The following is an 18,702-nucleotide window of genomic DNA, read 5'->3' on the forward strand; positions in this document are numbered from 1 at the left end:
GAACATTCCTTGGTTAAGGTGAAGCAATTCAGGACTTTAGAACAGTGTGCATGCGAATGATGAAAGTCTGGTGAAATTGCAGTCCCCGCAGCCATTTCAGCTTCATATTCCTGTGTGGCTGCTCAAAATTCTGTTGTTATTGTGCAGAGAGTAAAAACGGGGAAATATTTACAGATGAATTATGCATCTCCATTACAGATGATCATTCCAGGATCACCTTGAAAGCGGAGAACAACCACAGCAACTCTGATTACATCAATGCCAGTCCAATTGTGAGTATTTTTTTTTTTATCCATGATGGTTCTACATTTTGGCTAATATGTTGTCTCTGGAGCCCTTTTTTTTTTTTTTGTACTAGGAGCACCTGTTGTGGTTGGATTTTACTCTGAGATAAAAGTCGTTTGAAAGGGCTGGTGATTGATCCAAACACATTGATCTTTTTTTTAAACTTTGTTCTCCATGCTGAGAACCTCAGTGGGTTTCTTGTGTCTTGTTGAATTGCCTTGCTACTTTTACTGCTTTCAAAATGGCCGCTCCCTGGAGATAGCCTTCCTTTTTTTCATTCACACTAAAAAGAATTATGCATTTTTTTGACTAAGCAAATGTATCCCCCACAAATCCTGACTACTGGAGAGGGCTAAGGTTATATTTTTTTAAATATTTCTCCCCAAAACATTGCCAGTCATGATTTCCCCCGAGGCTGCCTGAAAAGGGATTCCATCAAAGGGAACAGGAAACTATGCATTTCAAATACAGTGCCAAAATTTCCGAGGAGCTAAATTGGGGGTGGGGGGACGCAGCTGTACTAAAACCCTATTACTCTTCAGAAACAAACAATGGAGACTTTTAGATGGTCTGTTTATTTCTCCATTTGCACTAATGGCATATTCGTAAAGGTTTTTAGCTTTTTTAAGCAGGGCTGAAGCGCAACATCTCATAAAATAATGTTGCAATTACGTTAATCAATCAGAGGAAGAAGGTAGGGAAAAATTTAGATTCTAAAAAGTTATCCAAGATTGTTCTGGTGCAGTTTAATGGGGAAAAAAAAAAAACAGAAATGCAGGCGGATGTTGAAGATGGGTGAAATACAGTAATGGCAGATGCGGTGGTGTGTGGCTGAAAGGACAGTAATTACACCACAAAAGGGACCCCTGGCTGAGCCCAGCAAAACTGCGATAATTATGTCTGTCAATGCGGCTTCTTCCTCCTCATTAGCTTCAGGGGCAGTGGCCTACGAGTAAATAATCTGTCGCTTCTTTCTGGGAATCCAGGGTCAGAGAGGCAAAGGGAAGGGGCGATCTGAGCTCCCTGCAAAGCACCAGGTGACGCGCACACTCAGTGAAAGGCTCGGATAATGGTTAATGCTTGACCACAAATGATGCCAGCGCTCCCAGATGTACATCATCATTAGCGCGAGGACTGGTTCGAAGGAATGTGCAGCGGCAAGAAGTGGTCAAAGCCTGGTCGTCTTTGTCTCGTCTGGTCTTGTGGTGTTCCCATTTCCCACCTCTTCTCCCCGCTTTTGCTTTCAAACTCAGATGAGCTCAAGCTGGCAGTTAGCTTCTGATCTCTCTATCTTATGTGTCTGAATCTGTGTGTGTGTGTGTGTGTGTGTGTGTGTGTGTGTGTGTGTGTGTGTGTGTGTGTGTGTGTGTGTGTGTGTGTGTGTGTGTGTGTGTGTGTGTGTGTGTATAAATATATATATATGTATAAAAAAATGGGATCAAGGCACTACAGCGAGGTGTTGAATGTTGAAACGCTTCACCGTGAACAGATATTTGCGTGAGCTATTTTCGAGCAAGCTATTTTACTTCAAACCAAAGAGCACTTCTTTGCATTTTTCTTTTTTTTTTTCTTTTTTTTTTTTTTTTTGCTATTGTAGTCTATCTTCTTCCCACAATGGCAGGGAGAGTACGGCTGAAATGCAGGACTACTCTTTCATCTTTGCGCTTTAGTATTCATGCAGGGATGTCAGCACACAGCTACGGCATGTCTGTGTCCTTGAGATTGGCTAAACGAAGTGCAAGCACTAGTTTTCGACATCATCCTTTTATTTCTTTGGGTGAGGTTTTTTTTCTTTCTTTCTTTCTTTCTTTCTTTCTTTCTTTCTTTCTTTCTTTCTTTCTTTCTTTCTTTCTTTCTTTCTTTCTTTCTTTCTTTCTTTCAACCAAACCATGTTAGGAATTTCAAAAAGACAAAACGAAAGCAGGCATGGCTAATTGATGTATAACACCAGGTAATGAATGCAATGTTTCTTTCATTTGTGTCCTTTTGTAAAAATGTTTTATTTCAGCCAGTCCGTTGTGTGCGTGTGTTGGTGAGCATGTTCAGCTTCAGGCTGCAGTTCTGCTCCCCTGTGGTTGTTTTCTTACATATACAATAACCCACAGTGAAAACTGACACCTTGCATGACGTCTCATACAGATAATATGACTATAAATCATAAATAAACATCGACTCTGAACCCCAGGGGAATCTGCTGCGCTAAGTATTTCACTGCTCCAAAAAAAACAAAAGCAAAAAAATAATTTACACAACTAAGGATGTTATTCAACAGCTAGCATCCCACAATACAGTTTCTGCTGAGGCTGAGTTACATTTATGTCACTGTCTGGAAGTAGATTTAAATGAAGAAAACAATTCAACACATTTAATCCGCCAAAAATAATAATAATAAAAAAGAAGAAATCCCAACATACTTGGATTAATAACAAAGAAGTTGATTTTTCTTAACAATTCGGCTAAAGTTGTGTGTTTGGGTTTTATCAGCTTTTCAAAGCATTAAGAATTAATCCTGTCGTTCAGGATATTAAGCTTGAGAGAAGTGTCATGGTAGTATTAGAGCCATGAAGAAATCCTCCATAATTATTTTTCCTTTTAAGGGTGTGTGTCAAGGTCCATGAGCGAGACAAATGAGCTTAAGAAATTTGCAAAGATGTGAAATGAGAAAACTAGATCTTTAACATTTAAGGCCATGTCAAGTGTCCTTGACAAGTTGTTCTTCAGCATAAAAACATGATTTCATAAAAAAAATAAATAAATAATGAAAAAGCCATTAAAGTCGACATTGTGACTTGCTGTCTGTTTGATGTTCAGCTTGAAGGTGTCGCCCTCTCTCCCAGTTACATTTAAGGGTGGTGCTGCAAAAAAAAGAGCACTTAGTTCCATTGGTGGATGCCACTCTTTGGAAGATTAATTAAGCAATGACTCAATTATGCCATCAAGCCACCCTTTTATCCAATTCAGGGGGGTGGAGCCCATCGTGACAGGGTACCCTGATGGGGTACACCCTAAACTGGTCGCCTGTCTGTCACAGGGCTAACACAGAGCGAAAGACAACCATTCACACTTTCAGCTAGCTATCCTAATGGGCACATATCCAAGCAGAGCCAGCTCACGCAGGGGAACAGCATGCAAGCTCCACACAGAGGGGGTTCAAACCCAGAACCTTCTTGCTGCACGGCGACAGTGCTAACCACCACCACCCATTTAAAAAAATTAATTAAAAAATTCTACACTCTTTAGAAAGTATCCCAAAAAAATGGAAAAAAAAAGAAAAGAGCATCGTTTGAGTCATCTATCATTATAATGTCAAACATATATTAAGAATGCATTGATACCTCCCCACCCTGTTTCCTTCCCATCAAAATATGTCACCATATTCCCACTGGGACATCTCACACAGGAGGTTATGCACAGGGCACCAACTTTGCAACACCTTCTCAATCAAATCTCAATCACATCCCTCAAATCGAGTCCACCGTGTCACTATGTCACACCTGAGCATTCATTGTCCTCGTGTCAGGAGCCTCCAGGCTTAAAAGTCCCACCACAGTGTCATGTTTCATGTAGAAACACAGCAAAGCATGAAAAAAGTGCCCTGAAGACATTCATGAAGACTTTGAGGGTACAAAAATACTTAATAGTGACAGTGAATGGCAGTTATTTTGCATATTCAAATAGATGGAAAGAAGATGCATCACTAATGTCAATGAGAAGCCACAGAATGTTTTTGTTCATATTTTATATAGCTGTTAAAAAGAGAGGTTCAGTTATTTGCACAGAAAATTGCTGAAAATGAGTTGTTGTGTTCAATATTAGAGGCGCCTGTTGCCTAGTAGATAAAGAGGGAAAGTCCAAGGTCCAAATGTATTTAAAATCATTTTTTAAACAATTTTTAGCTGCATTTTGCCCACAAACACCATTCTGTTACTTCCATGTCCCAGTTTCCTCTAATCAGCCCCGTAATAGTCACATCCTGAATAAGACATGGTTTGCAGAAGGAATGAAAGAGAAGAGGAAGAAAAGCGAAGTGTTTTCATCAATAGGTGCTGATCTCCTTTTATTTCTCGCACCCAGATGGAGGATTTCATGGAAGTCTTAACCAGACAATATGTTTTCATCCACCAGTCTCCACCCAAACACCGTGTCACACTCTGTTCCCTCTCTTCCAGATGGACCATGACCCTCGCAACCCCACTTACATCGCGTCGCAGGGTCCGCTTGCTTCCACCGTGGCAGACTTCTGGCAGGTAAAACTCTATTCGCTGTCCATCCCGTTATTTGTTTGTGTTTACAGCTATGAAAGAAGAACCTCAGCAGAGGTACTCTCTGTCTGACCCAGAGGTTTGATTTGGTTTACCAACTAGTGAGTGTCCAAGAAGGAAGTGTCTAGATTACTATGATGGATCGGAGAAAAAATAGAGCAGAACACAAAGACACTAAACACATTTGTACATTTAGTGTGTTACACTTTACCAAGGATATCCTTATCTCTGATCATTTAGCATTCTTAAATTCATTTAGAAATCATAAAAGATGCTCCTTTGCTGCTTTTACATGTCACTAGTGTTCTATCTAGAATTGGTCCCATGTAATTCCACTAATAAAAGACTAGACTAGTGCTGGTGCCAAAAAGCTGGCACCAGCCCAAAGTTGAAGCCACTGATTTAGGTGGCTATGTGAGAATCTGCCATGAGAACAATAATTGTCAGATGTAGCCCACAGATTCTGTCTGCAATGATCTCTTGCCACAGAAATTACCCCCAAATTCTGCTGCTAACACTACTTAACAATCAGGCGTCAAACCTGCAGAAATGTGGGCTGGTTTAAGGCACCAGTGCAAAATTGGCACCACATTAATGCAAGAGAGGTTGTTGTGACCCCATAGCTTTCCTCGGATTTGTCAGATTTCTATCAGTATCAAAGTGATCCTGTGATCAGTAATTTGACATCTATTTAATGGTGTCGCTTTGCCAAAATTTAAGAAGACAGGAGTGAGAAAAACTGCTCAAATTGTAGCCCATAGTCACTTCTCAACCCACTCAATCCAAGGAAACATTAACTTCCTCTTTTTACACTGTAAAGAGTGATGGTAGCTGTGGCTCCAGCACAGCACAATCATTCCTCAAACAGAGGTAAGACAAAGGATAATTGTATATTTTTAGGAAAAATGCATGCTTACTTTCAAATATAATGCTGTTTCATGAGAGGCACAAACTGGGACGAGAAGTAATGGTGCTACTGCTGCTGCTCCTACTCATCAATCAAAGTGTCAGCAGCTGAATATGTGTACAACAGACCTGAAGCTTTTTAGTTTTATATAAAGGGCCTAGTCATACACGCCTCAGGAAGTCTAATGTTATTTACAATAATGCTGATATTTGCTCATATTTGTTGTTTTTCCCCTTAAACATATTTGCATTCTTCTCCATGTCCATAAATGTCAGAGGAACCTGTAATCAATCAGCAGATATAGGCTTTTGTAAAACATGTCAACTTGTGCGGAAGTATGCCTTAAATGATGCATGGTTGCCAAATGGCATTCTTATGTGTTAATAGGACAGCACTGTTGTAATTAGTGGGCCCATCACCTCCATATGGTGAAATAACTCCAGCTAGCCGTGACCAGGATGTAAAAGTGTGCAGCATAAATCCTGACAGACCAGCTGGCCCTGCACTCTGCACTCTGCATCTTGTACCAAGCGGATACTCATTTTGAATCATTATGATAGTGCTGACTTTGTGTTTGCGCAGACGTTAGAGGCTGCTTGTGATTTGTGTGGTTGGTGGTGAAGCCAAGTTTAGCGTGGTCTGGTGCTGCACACCAAAACAGAGTATAGTTACTTGTTGTAAATCACTTTTTAAGCCCACAGAAACTTGCGTGCGCGCAAACTTTGTCTTCATACAGTGTTTTAAATTAATTAAAAAGGAAAATCTCAGAGGCTTTTATCTGAAAATTGTACATTAATTGCCACATCAGCTGAAATAGGAATAAATGTGCCCTGTTTGTGTACTTAATTTGTACATTTGTGTACAAGTGCCTCAAATGAATAAGCTGGTAATTATCATTTTGGTTATTGTTTGTCTGTCTGCCAGGGTTTTTTTTTTTTTTCTGGGACAGGTGAATAAATGCATATCCATTATCTAATGCTACTTAGCCATGAACTAAACTCTAAATCTTTCCCAATTAAGCAGAAAATAATAGAAAATTAGATACACATTGACACGCTGAACATCAGCTCTGTGTCTGGGAATGGTTAGTAGCCATTCATTATTCAGTATGGTTAACCTTGGATTGTGGGATAAGGGAAAAACACACTCTTTACCCCATTAAAAGTAAACAAACAGGGGTAACACTGGCACTCTCATGCAAATGGACCGTGCAGGAGGCGAATCTTTTTGCTCCGTCCTATCTAATCCACACCGGCCCCAGGCAGTGCTCTGAAAGGCAGCTCTGCTCTAATCCTCCACTCCTCATTCCTCCATCCCTTCATCCGTCACCCCTCCATCTATCTGCACCTCCCTGGCTATTACCTTAGCTCTGCTGGGCCTTCCTGCCTCCTTTTCTCAGAATGCAGTGCAAAAAAAAAAAGCCAATCTGCATGAGTCCACAGAGCTCAACTCAGGTCATTTTCAGGCTTTTTTGTTTGTTTGTTTATTTGTTTCCTGTTTTTTTAATTAATTAATTTATTTTTTGTCTATGCAAATGATGTGTAGCTGGTGTGTCTTTTGGGGGCCTATACATTGCTAATCCCATTTAAAAAAAAGTGAGTGCTCTTTTACATTCTAGCATCAAATATTTGCTAAATTGTACAAGACTAAATGGGTAATATCCCCTCCCCCCCTCTTCTGCCCCCCACACCCACCCCAACTTATCACCTTGCCTAATCTCATCACATCCTGGCACAGTTGGCACAGTTGGCGTGTAATGTGTCCACTGGGCTGGATCACAGAAGCTTGTGATTAGTGTATAGTCAAGGCCATTGTGTTTTTATAGCAATCATAAAACCCACGTTTCCTCCTCATTTTCCTAATGGCTGCCGTGGGCCTGTATTTTTTATTTTTTTTCCCAAGGACACATTAGGTTGTGATAAGATGAAACAGAGCAGCAGAGCAGTAGATGTTGTGATCTCGCTCAGACAGCTGGGAGAGAGAGGGCGACACATGACGCGCCCTCCTGCTGCTCGAGCCCAACATTTATCATTTGTCACACACGGAGAGGTGACATTTATTCATACTTCCTGGATGAAGATTAAGAAATCAATTTCACCCTAATGCAACGCCGCCATGTAACACTTAACGCGCAATATGCTGCTCGTAGCGGCGCAGTTCAGCTACATATTAGTGCTGCTGGAATGTCACACCGGACACATGTGAAAGGGTTTGTTGTCTCGCGATGTGACTTATGGTTGTCTCTCTTCTGGCGTGTAGATGGTGTGGGAGAGCGGCTGCGTCGTCATCGTCATGCTGACCCCGCTGTCGGAAAATGGAGTGAAGCAGTGCCACCACTACTGGCCTGACGAGGGATCTGACGTCTACCACATATACGAGGTGACTGAGAAAGAGGTGAAACAGAAGGATTACAGAAGACATATTTTCCTACTTCAGCTGGTGCCTAACCATGCAGTTAGGTTTGGATTTTATGTGCTGAAGTTTGCTCGCCACTTTAATACAATGGACATGAATCAAATTTATTTTGTAGCGCTAACAGCGCTGCAAAAGGACATTTAGTGAATGGCTTTCAGTGGAACTACTTTTGGTAAAGTAGAGACAAATATCTTTAACCCTTTATAGGCCACTTATTTGATACTTGGAAATTCTAAATTTCAACCCTGACTTAACGTTTTTCAGAATTTTTAATTGTTATGTTGCAAATCAAGTTGCCATATATGGTTCCCCAGATAAAGACTTAAAGCTGGTGTGTTAAGTTTGGATGAACAGTAGCAACGAAAAAGGGTGAAGAAGACAAAACTGACATCACAGCTATGAGGGGAATCTCCAAAAAAGAAAACTCTTCTATAAGGCTTTTTGAAAATGAAATCAGAAGTATCTCTACACTGTATTCATACTATTCTTCAAAACCTGTGCCCAGCTCCATGTTAAGTAGCAGGATTTATATACCATAGTAGCAGGTTCCTAGAATTAAAACCATAAAAGGTTATAAAACATAATAATCTTTCATTTTATAATAATAATAATAATACTATACTAACAAAAATAACAATGCTCCAGTTCAAACAAAATGAACAAATTATTCTCACATGCTTTGATGTGTGAGTCACTTCCTATTTCATCACAAAATGTCTCTCATTGAATAGAAGAGAGCACACAAACTGTGATTCCTGTATTATTTCTTTGCACCGATTCCAAAATTGTGGGCTGATACCAATGCTGATGCTTAAAATGCCCCCCCATCAGTCATAATACCATCTTTGAACATTCATCCTGGATGAAAGCAATGTGATGCAATAGATAAAAATTGCCCACTGACACCAAACAATCCCATTTGCTCACAGGCTGAGAGCATCATAACATCTGTCATCTACATTGGTGCATCTCTCCTTTATTTAAAAAAAAAGCAAAAAAAAAAACAAAAAAAAAATGACATTTCCTAAACCTTAATGCCACATTTTGCTTATTTTTCTCTATGTTTAGGTCAATTTGGTGTCTGAGCACATCTGGTGTGAGGATTTCCTGGTACGGAGCTTCTACCTGAAGAACCTGCAGACTAACGAGACCCGCACCGTCACTCAGTTCCACTTCCTGTCCTGGATGGACCGTGGGATCCCCAGCTCAGCCAGGACCCTCTTAGACTTCCGCAGGTAGAGTGGAGATCCAGCCAGTTGGCCCTGAGACAAACACAGCAGTTCAGCAGATTTCAGACAGATCTCCACCTTTTTTACAAGCAGCTTTTGTCCTGAGCTTGTTCTTAATCACCTTCCCTTATATTCTGTATTCTGTCAGTGCCTCTCTGGTCCCTCTCCCTTTTGCCCCTCTGCCTTTTGGTGTCCTAGAGAATGGTTGTTCTAATAAGGACTGTGTTTCTCTACTATCCCTTTCATCTTGGGCCTATTTCCCTCACCTCCCTCCAGCACATGTGATGCAGCAAATTAACAGCCCCGCACTGCCTGGCTTGGCTTGGGAAGAAAAGAAAGAGAAAGAAAAGAAAGAGAAAGAAAAAAAAAAAAAACACCACCTAATTCAAACACCCAATTAAACGAGAGCTGTCTCACTAAAAACATGGGAGAGGGGGAAAGCTAGTGACTGAATAACCTCACTCTGTTCTCCATATAATATGTTCTGGCAGAAGAGCGGCAATAGCACATCTGGGAATACCCAGGAGGGATAGGAAAAGCCCTCCACATGAGAATAGATGCATCTGATTTGTAGATGGAAGCCTGTCCCACTGGTTTGTTATGCAGATGAAAGAAAAAAGAGGAGCCGTAGTTTTATCATGTCATCCTTTCTTGACAGAGTTGGTGCCATTTTTTGCAAATTAATCTGCTTGCAGTCAGTTACATTTAAGATACTGCTGTATAGGTTTCACTTGTGTTTTCATTACATATACTCTGTTTGCCCTGCTGTTGAGATCTCCCTAACACTTAGATTGCCTTGATTGAACTCCATTAATGCTGCTGAAGGTTATTGGGAATCTAAAGCTCTCTGGTGATTCAGAGGTCTCAGATCCACATGATGCACTGAACACTCACGGTTTCATGGTTTTGGCCAACTCTGTATTTTGCGGTTGCCAGTGTCATTTTTGTGATGTTGCAGCTAGTAATATGAGCCCAGTTGCATAGTCACAAAAGTGATCATTGGAAACTGTGTCTCCTCAGCCAGGCCTGTGCACAAACTGTCTTTCTCTCACTCCACTCTCATTCTCCCTCTTCCACCTCCTCCTCCTCCTCCTACTCTTCCTCACACTGTTCCTTCCTCTGGCTTGCATGGGAACTCCAACCGTCTCTGTATGCTGCTTCACTGAAGGCGTGTTCTAATTTTGTCACATTTTTAATATCAAACAATCTGAGATTTTTAAAAGATGTACATTAATGTAATTTCATTTAAAACCAAAAAAAAAAAAAAATCCAAAATACATAAATATCAAAAGGAAAATACTTCTCTTCCCAAGTAAGCAATGAATTATATTTTAACAAGTTTTATCATGTCTAATTTTCAGCGCATGTATTTTAATAAACTTTGTCGTCAGCTATGGAGGACCAAATGTGCCAAAAAATTATTAAAAATGCCATTAGATGCACCAAAATAAACATATACTTTTTTTTGGGGGGGGGGTTACTTTTCTTGGGCATTTATTTACTTTTGTATCGTTTCCCATATTTATTCACTTTCTCATATTATTTTCTATTTCATTTTATTATAAATCTAAATTTAGTTTTACTTTTGGATGATCTGCATCAGAGTACAACAAATGCACTGCTTTTGGGGGCGGTGAGGGAAACAGAAATAATAATTACTTGTTCAATAATTTTTGATTTTGGCTGTTTTGGTCTTCCATAACTAAAGCCTTCACTTATAAACTGTACAGCCTCACACCTGTGCTTTTAGAACATGGGAAATACTGTTGAGAATTAAGGTCTAAATACATGCAGCATTCACATGACAAAACTACAAAAATACCAGCTACCAATATTAATATTCATGTAAGTATGAAATAAATACTAAACTTTATCATTACTATTGCTATATATACTGCTTTACTATAAAAATATTAGTGCACACAGATATGATGACATTTTTTTTCATTTTGTCATTGAAAGGTGAAAAACGAGAGGAAATGAAAAGACGCGGAAGCTCTCGGTGTAGTTGCCACGGCAACGGCGGGGTGTGAAAAGGCTCGTTGGCCTTCGCCGTGGTGCCTGTGGTGTATAGCATTCAAAATTGGCTAGGGTTAATGCGTCGGCGGTCGGCAAATCACAACATCGCTCCACCGCATCCATCACCCACATGTCACAATAATGCTGCCTGAAATGATGCTCAATTTATTTACGAAGGGTGCGACACAGATTTCTCTCTCTCTGCGCTCAAATTAATGTGATTGATTGACAGGAGGGAGCGTCTTTCGGAGTTGTGTTTGTCCCTTTGATTATTGTCATCATTAATTTCATCCAGACCACAGTGCCCAAGTCCCTCATGAGTCCCATTTGTTTTGATTATTATTGTTATTATTCAGGGGGGAAAAAATTGATCCTGTTTCCTGAACTGATGTAGCAGCCTGTGCGCTTAAGACAACTTAGTGCCAAGCTTGCAATAACATTAACTTTTCTCTCTTTTTTTTTTTTATTTCAGAAAGGTTAACAAGTGCTACCGAGGTCGATCTTGCCCGATAATTGTTCACTGCAGGCAAGTATAACTGTTTGAACCTTGTGACAGTGGCTGACCCTGCTGCTTTGGGACAGAGAGTGTTTGTCGTGGCCTGTGTGTTGGAGGGGAGAGGCTGTTTATTTAAACCGCTCAGTCCATTTACTCTATCTGGTTCAACTGGAGCTGCTGTTTATTCCACTGACTGTGTTCTTATGTAAATAACATGGCACAGCCAAATACACTCTCATTTCCCATTTGGTTGAGTTAGTTAACTGGCCTTGATTGGTTCATATTAAACACCAGGTATCTGTCTGGTCACTTTTAATAGTCACATCCTGTTAAGTCATGCATGGGGCCAGTAAGCCCGCTCTCCCTCTGAGGGAGCTGTATGGACTGAGTGTCTAGCAGTGGATTAATGAAGCTGTGGTGCTCAGTCCGCTCTCCTGTTTTATTGGCCTTGCCTTTATTAGAGAGATGTCCACGCCTTGTTTGCAATTAACATGCAGAGCCGCTGAATGGCCGGCGGGCACAAAGGAAGGCTTTTCATGGGGCTATCTCTGGAGTAATGGAAAAGCAAGGCTCTCCAAAAGCTGTTCTCGAACCGCCCCTGGCCTCTCAACCTCTCCTTTGCTCCTGAGGTGCATGCATTTAAAAGCCTTTGTCCCCAGTGTGCCTTAGAAAACCATTCCCCTCTCTCCAATTGCCATGCAGCTCTCAAGACCACACGTACGCTTGTGTGCAAAGGTTTAACATAATCACATTCATTGGACCATCAAATATTCAGATCTGTTCAGGTATTTTTGCAAGAATTTTAAGTACAATTATTGATTTTTGCTTTTTTCGATTTTATCTGTAAGGAGACACACAAACAAAGGAATGGGCATCTGTGTGCTCAGGCTAATATGTGTTTAAACATACTCGACAGTCTGCGCAGATGCAAATGAGCAATTTGTTTCCTTATAAAGAAAAACACTGAGATTAAAGCATCTCACTCTGCCTCCTTAATGATCTCTCTCTCTCCCTCTCTGACTCTTTGCAGTGATGGAGCTGGCAGGAGTGGGACTTACATTCTGATTGACATGGTCCTCAATAGGATGGCTAAAGGTAACGATCAATGGCTTCCCTTTCACTCTTTCTGCTTGAAGTGTTGCCCTGGCAACACTAAAGCCTCTCATTTTCCACAGAGGGTCTTGGGGATGCATTAGAGGGTGACTTTTCTGAGGCCTGGAGAGGCTGCGAAGACCGAGCTGTGAAGAGGAGTGGAGAGAGCAGAACAAAGGGAAAACAGAGAAAAGGGAAATGAAAAAAGGAACCCACATTAGTAATTATCTATTTAAGCTACCTCCACACCACGCTGACCTACATCAGCAGCTGCGACATGAATTTAGATAGCACATGCATGGAAATAAAATGTTTAAAGGCAAAATACATTTTAAATCAGAATCCGCAATTTGCTCCAGTGGTTTGAATCAATATTTAATATTTAATGGCAGCATTGTGCTTATTGAATTTGATTTGATTTATTCTTAGCAGTCTGCAGCAATTACACTCTGAGAATTGGTGATGTTTGTTACTATTTTACACAAGTCTAAAGCAAACTGTGAACATCATCTGCATGTTTGTCATTTGGACTTAAGGGTGCATTTTTTTGTCTCTAATATGATCACAAATCTAAGCAATATATATTAAAAATGACCAAAAAAAAAAAAAAAAACTACTAGAACAGAACCCTTGTGATGTGGATCTGTCATTACATGTAAAACAGGAATAGTTTGAAGGTGGATTTGTTTCTAAATCTCACTGTGACAGGGAAAACTTCAGTTTGAAAGTTATGCCAGCAAAAGAAGCGTTAACTAGAGAGTCTGCATGGATAAACAAAATGCTCAGTTAGCTTTGTCTATTGAATTCTTTTGAGACATAAACATCCATTGTTGTGCACCTTAAAGCCCCCCCATAGGTTAGTCTGCCCTTTGTCCTTTGACCTATGCCCTTTACCCTCATGCCCTTCTCGCCCTCCCACTGCGATCCAGCTCCATTAGAGCAGGTTAGGAGGACGGCCGCCTGTGACGCAGACCTTCCCCTCATGTCTCTGTAGAGCAGCAGTAAGACAGACCCATCCTGATGGAGTTCGTGTAGTGTAGTGATGAATCCGCTGTTGTCCGCGTTGATGAAAGGTGCCATTCGGTCTCTTTTAACCCTTTGTTTTCTGCTCTTGAACCAGATATATGAAATGTGCATAATCTCGCTCTCCAAAGCTTTTTTCTTTCCTCTGAGAGCCTCTCTTCAGCCTAACTTTGGAATTCAGCCCATCTAAGACATGAAAGTCTTGTCAAAGCACTGGAGCACTTTGAGTACTAAGTCCAGCCGCATTAAATCCCGCCTTTTCTGTCTCCTTCTCTCTCACCCACACACATACATACATTCACGCTCTCGCTCTATATCCTTTGCTCCCTTTCTTTGCCTCACTTTCAAAACCATCTTGAGAGTTCAGGGGCTCTCTTCCCTTCTCTCTTTGGGTTTTCTCTCTTCGTCTCTCTGTGTCAGTTTCCTCAAATGAGCTCCAGCATGCTGCTTGCAATCCATAAATCTGAAAGTGGAATAAGATTTCCAGATTAACTTCACAGACTTGTGAAGCCAAAACAGGCTCAACAGCAGCTGATCCCTGTTGAAGGCAGGCAACTGTTGCATAGGTTAATCATCAGAATGACTGCTGCAGAGCTGCTATAAATCATTTTAATTAGTGTGCTGATACATGCATGCGCACACTCTCGGATATTAGTGGACTACCTACATAGACATAATCTAAACCAGTTTTCATACATGACTCTCACGTGGAAGCCAGTGTGCGGTGTGTTTGAATGCATTATTGCACCAGGGCCCAAAAATATCCTCTTGCATATTTTATCAAGAAACAGTCAGTGGCTCTTGTCCAAGTCTTTCGAGGGATGAATGTAATAATTTTCAATCGCTGCACTCTTCCAAAGGGAGCCCAGTATAAAGAGAGATTGACAGATGTGAGCTGGATTACTCCACTGCTTTGAACTCAGTCCAATTTTCGGTCTGTTGCAGGTGCTAAAGAGATTGATATTGCCGCTACCCTGGAGCACTTGAGAGACCAGAGAGCTGGCATGGTCCAGACAAAGGTAAGGTCCCTGGCTTTGAGTTAGAGAAGTGTGGGGGGGAAGGAGGGAGAAGGGTGGGGTTTGGGGGGAGCAGAGAAGGGAGTGAGGGAGGACGGGTTGCAGCCATTCAAAACCGAGGATTGTCTGCTTCACGTGCACAGGATCAGGGGAAATGATGGTGTAACTGATAACTGCGTCAGGATTAGAATGACATTGTCTTGGAAGACAATAAGTCCACATATCACAAGACACACACACAAAAAAAAGCATGGCCAAGATATCTTGCAGAAGTATTTTTAAAACTGCAGCATTACAGGATTCATAAGTTAAACATGCACGGCTGAAATTATTAATTAATTTCTCATATAAATGTAAAAAAAAATTGCTTCTCAAATGTCAAAAGAAATGTCCGTCAGAATGTCTTTTGTCTGACAAGCTGTCCAAAACCAAAATATTTTCAATATACAACCAGCTAAAATATAGATAAGCAGAAATTCAGTCTGTTTGAGAGGCTGGAATCAGCTAATGTTGTGGTATTTTTGCTTAAAAAATGCAAGCAATAATCAAAAATTTTCTCTAAGATTGCCTTCATCTTCTGTGTGTCTCTCACACAGCAGCTATCTGTCTCGTCTAAACAATTTCTAACACAGCGGGTCCTGCACCTCTCAGTATTATGAGGAACAGTTTAGGGTGTGTACAAAGCATTTCCTTTTATCCACTAATACAAATAATAGGAAGGAAGTGTCTTTTGTTTCTCTCTTGTAATTGGAAAGGAATAATAATAAAAATAATAAAGGCGAGCCTCACGCAGCGCTTGGTGATAATATTTATGGACTCCAGTGCTATGCTAACAGACTCCAGTGTTCCTCGATGGTTCATTAATGCTGCTTTTACAGCCCCGCTCTGTTCAGCGCAGAAAAGCTTTTTGGGCCCTCGCTCTTTCTTCTCTTCCAAAGAATCTAAGTGAAATTATATTGGAGTATTGTTGATTCCGCTCTGTGGCTTCATACTAGGTCTACACAGAAATTAGATTATAATGAGGTATGAAATTCAGAGTTAGGTTTCAAGGATTGGACAACCAAATATACCCCCACCCCCACCCCCTTTGTGATGCTGCCATTTTATTTTTGGATAAAGCTCACAAAAAGGACATTAATTTCTCCCCTTCTTCTGGTTACTCCTTTTGACAGACATCAACATGCCGTAATTACAACACGTGTGATTGGTTTTTCTCTTCCTCACTAACATCCATTTCTGACCTGTCGAGCAGAGATTGATCTCCCCCCAGTGGCGTAAAGGTGAACAGCGTGCACAAAGCCTGATTTTTATTAGAAGTATGTTTTTCCTCCAGAGCACAAAACTTTCAGCTTAACTTGGGAATAGATGTAGGCACCTATAACTGCGGTGGAGATAAACATGGATGTACTTACATATTTTCTGGCCCCATCACAACTTCAGAAGACTCATAAAAATAGAAAACATCAGCACTCCAGATAATCTCCACTGCAAAGCGAAAGGCACGGCCACCAGTGACTCCTCTGTATTGATTTAGCCTATCCTCGGGCCAGACTATGGCAGGCTGTGTGTTGACACATCTAAAGACTGTTCCCTCCAAACTCCTACGTACCTTTTCTCTGTGCGAGGACCCTGTGGCCCTCAGCCTGGAGAGAGGAGAGGAATATAAAAACACCAGGTCCATGGGGCAAACATCAATCAGCCCCTTTTGCGCTCCTCAGGGAAAACTATGAGTCAGTTTCACAAACAAATGCACGCACGCACACACAGACACACAAACACACAGACACAGGCAGGCAGAAAAAAGCTGAGAGACAGCTTGACTCAAAAGCTCCATTTTAAGACACACCTGGCTGGATCGATGCTGGTCCCGGCTGCTCGTGCACTTTAAGTTGAAAGCGCAGAGAGAGGCTCACCTTCACCTCCAGACTGTGGCCAAGCACATCAGGGGCAGGGTCGGGAGCTGCCAATCATTCTGAAATGCCATTCCACTTGGTCACACAGTAAAACTTTCATGCTTCCTTCCCTTCCTTTTCTTTCCCTGCATCCTTTCCTTCTCCCCCACCCCTTCTTCTCCTCCTCCTCCTCCTCCTCCTCAGGAGCAGTTTGAGTTTGCGCTGACAGCCGTGGCAGAAGAGGTGAACGCCATCCTGAAAGCACTTCCTCAGTGAAGGCATCACAACCCCCCTCCGCACACACACACATACGCACACACACCTTCCTCTAGCTCACTGAGCACCGGTTTCCTCTGCCCACTCAAGACTGACATCTCTCTCTGGCCTGCCTTCTCCTCGCTCTGTTTCTCTCTCTTCTCCCTCTGCCTCCTCTTCACCTCTATATATACTGTATACTTATGAATGTCGTGCCAGATATCTCAGCTGGATCCATATTCACAAAATTTCCCTCAGCATACAACTGCTGATCTGGGATCAGTCGTGGTGTCTGATCAGCGGTCCTGCTGTGAGATTTTTTTGTCAGTATGAACCCCGGTCCTCTTTAACTGTGATGTTGTTTTTGAACATACCATCTTAGTGCCGCTGACGAGATGTTTACGTGATGTCAAGTGAAGATTTTTGGTTCCAAAATGAGCAAAAAAAAAAAAAGAAAAAAAAAAAAGAAACTGATACTTAAGCTTGGAAAATGACTTCCAACACATTTAAAACATGCTATACTAGGGCTGCAACTAACAGTTATTTTCCCAATCAATTGTTCAGCTTATGAAATGTTGAAAATTAGAAAATGATTTTTTTTTTCAATGTGACTAACAGTCTGAAATCTTGGGATATAAATCACTGTTTACTGGAGAAAGAAAAGAGTAAAATTTCATGTCTGAGAAGAAACCGGGCATTTTTAGCTTTGCTTTACTCGAACAACTAATCACTGCAGCTCTCAGCTATAGTGCTGTGTAAATTAAATAAAGTCCTTGCCTGTAAAACCCGTAATATTGTACAGATTATATCCTCAAAATGAATTGATGTAGCGTTTTGGAGCTCCTCACACGTTTCTCCTCTGTGATCTGAATCAACTACTACAGAATATACTCAACAACGTGTGTACAGATGTTGGAGCGTGTGTATTGTTGTACTTTGGGTCTAGACATCTGACTGTTGTATTAAACCAGTTCATCTGACTCTAAAAAGAGCCTCCCACGTCATGATTGTTGTGTCAAATCAGCTGTTTTCTATTCCTCATTGCACTCATTTTACATTTGACACCACCATCTGTTTCTTACATAAACATCTCTGTTAATAGTAAATGTGAACTATACTAACTGAGATAGTTATAGCTACTATTTAGAAATGCTGTCATGCTATATGAATAGTAATAATATATTTAAGAAGAACTTATATTGGGATTGTTGCTAAATTGATTTGTCCCTCCATCACTGGTATGGTATATTGTGACATTTTGTGCAACATGACAGATTAATCCCTCCATGTATAGACAATGAATGACTTTATGAATCCTTATATAGTGCTACTGAAAATGTATACTGAGAGCCTCAATGAGAACTATATATTTTGTGTGAGAAGTAATATTCAGATTGATAATAAATCCAAACAGACCATACTGCTCTCCCGCCTCGTGTGTAATGTTACTTCTGCTACGCTCACGCATACACAAGCAGCAACGAGAAGGCTGCCCTCTCAACGAAAGTCATTTGATTGAATGGTGGCCTTGGTAAAGTCACAAAGAAAAAGCTATATCGTGCTCCCTGAGGGTTTGTATCTGAGAAAGACTCACAGGTTTGTACAGATGAAATGTTTGGTTCACCAGCTCTGTCAGCGGAGAAAGTGGCTGGGATTTGAAATGAAATCAGTCATGTATTTCACCCACTGAGGTCCTCCTGCAATATTACAGGGAGGAGAAAGTTCAGTCAGTCAGCGTCCACCTCAATCAGTGTTTACTGGAGGATGCCGCGTTCAACTAATTGACATCAGACAGCCATCACTTAGTTCAG

The 18,702-nt window shown here is 41.0% G+C and overlaps 1 protein-coding gene across 2 annotated transcripts in view; it reads left to right on the top strand.

The window, feature by feature from the left end:
• ptprn2 (protein tyrosine phosphatase receptor type N2) overlaps positions 1 to 18,303 on the top strand; it is a 171,711-nt gene extending 153,408 nt beyond the window's left edge. For both annotated transcript variants that reach the window (XM_030756189.1, XM_030756188.1), the window contains exons 15-22: positions 199 to 272; positions 4,455 to 4,532; positions 7,714 to 7,833; positions 8,938 to 9,104; positions 11,590 to 11,643; positions 12,644 to 12,708; positions 14,674 to 14,747; positions 16,841 to 18,303. In XM_030756189.1, the coding sequence (XP_030612049.1) occupies positions 199 to 272; positions 4,455 to 4,532; positions 7,714 to 7,833; positions 8,938 to 9,104; positions 11,590 to 11,643; positions 12,644 to 12,708; positions 14,674 to 14,747; positions 16,841 to 16,912 (704 nt within the window). In that variant the 3' untranslated portion in view covers positions 16,913 to 18,303. The remainder of the gene's footprint in view (positions 1 to 198; positions 273 to 4,454; positions 4,533 to 7,713; positions 7,834 to 8,937; positions 9,105 to 11,589; positions 11,644 to 12,643; positions 12,709 to 14,673; positions 14,748 to 16,840) is intronic.
• The last annotated feature ends 399 nt before the right edge of the window (positions 18,304 to 18,702 follow it).

This window comes from Archocentrus centrarchus, chromosome 20 (genome assembly GCF_007364275.1).
Source record: "Archocentrus centrarchus isolate MPI-CPG fArcCen1 chromosome 20, fArcCen1, whole genome shotgun sequence".
Lineage (NCBI taxonomy): Eukaryota > Metazoa > Chordata > Actinopteri > Cichliformes > Cichlidae > Archocentrus > Archocentrus centrarchus.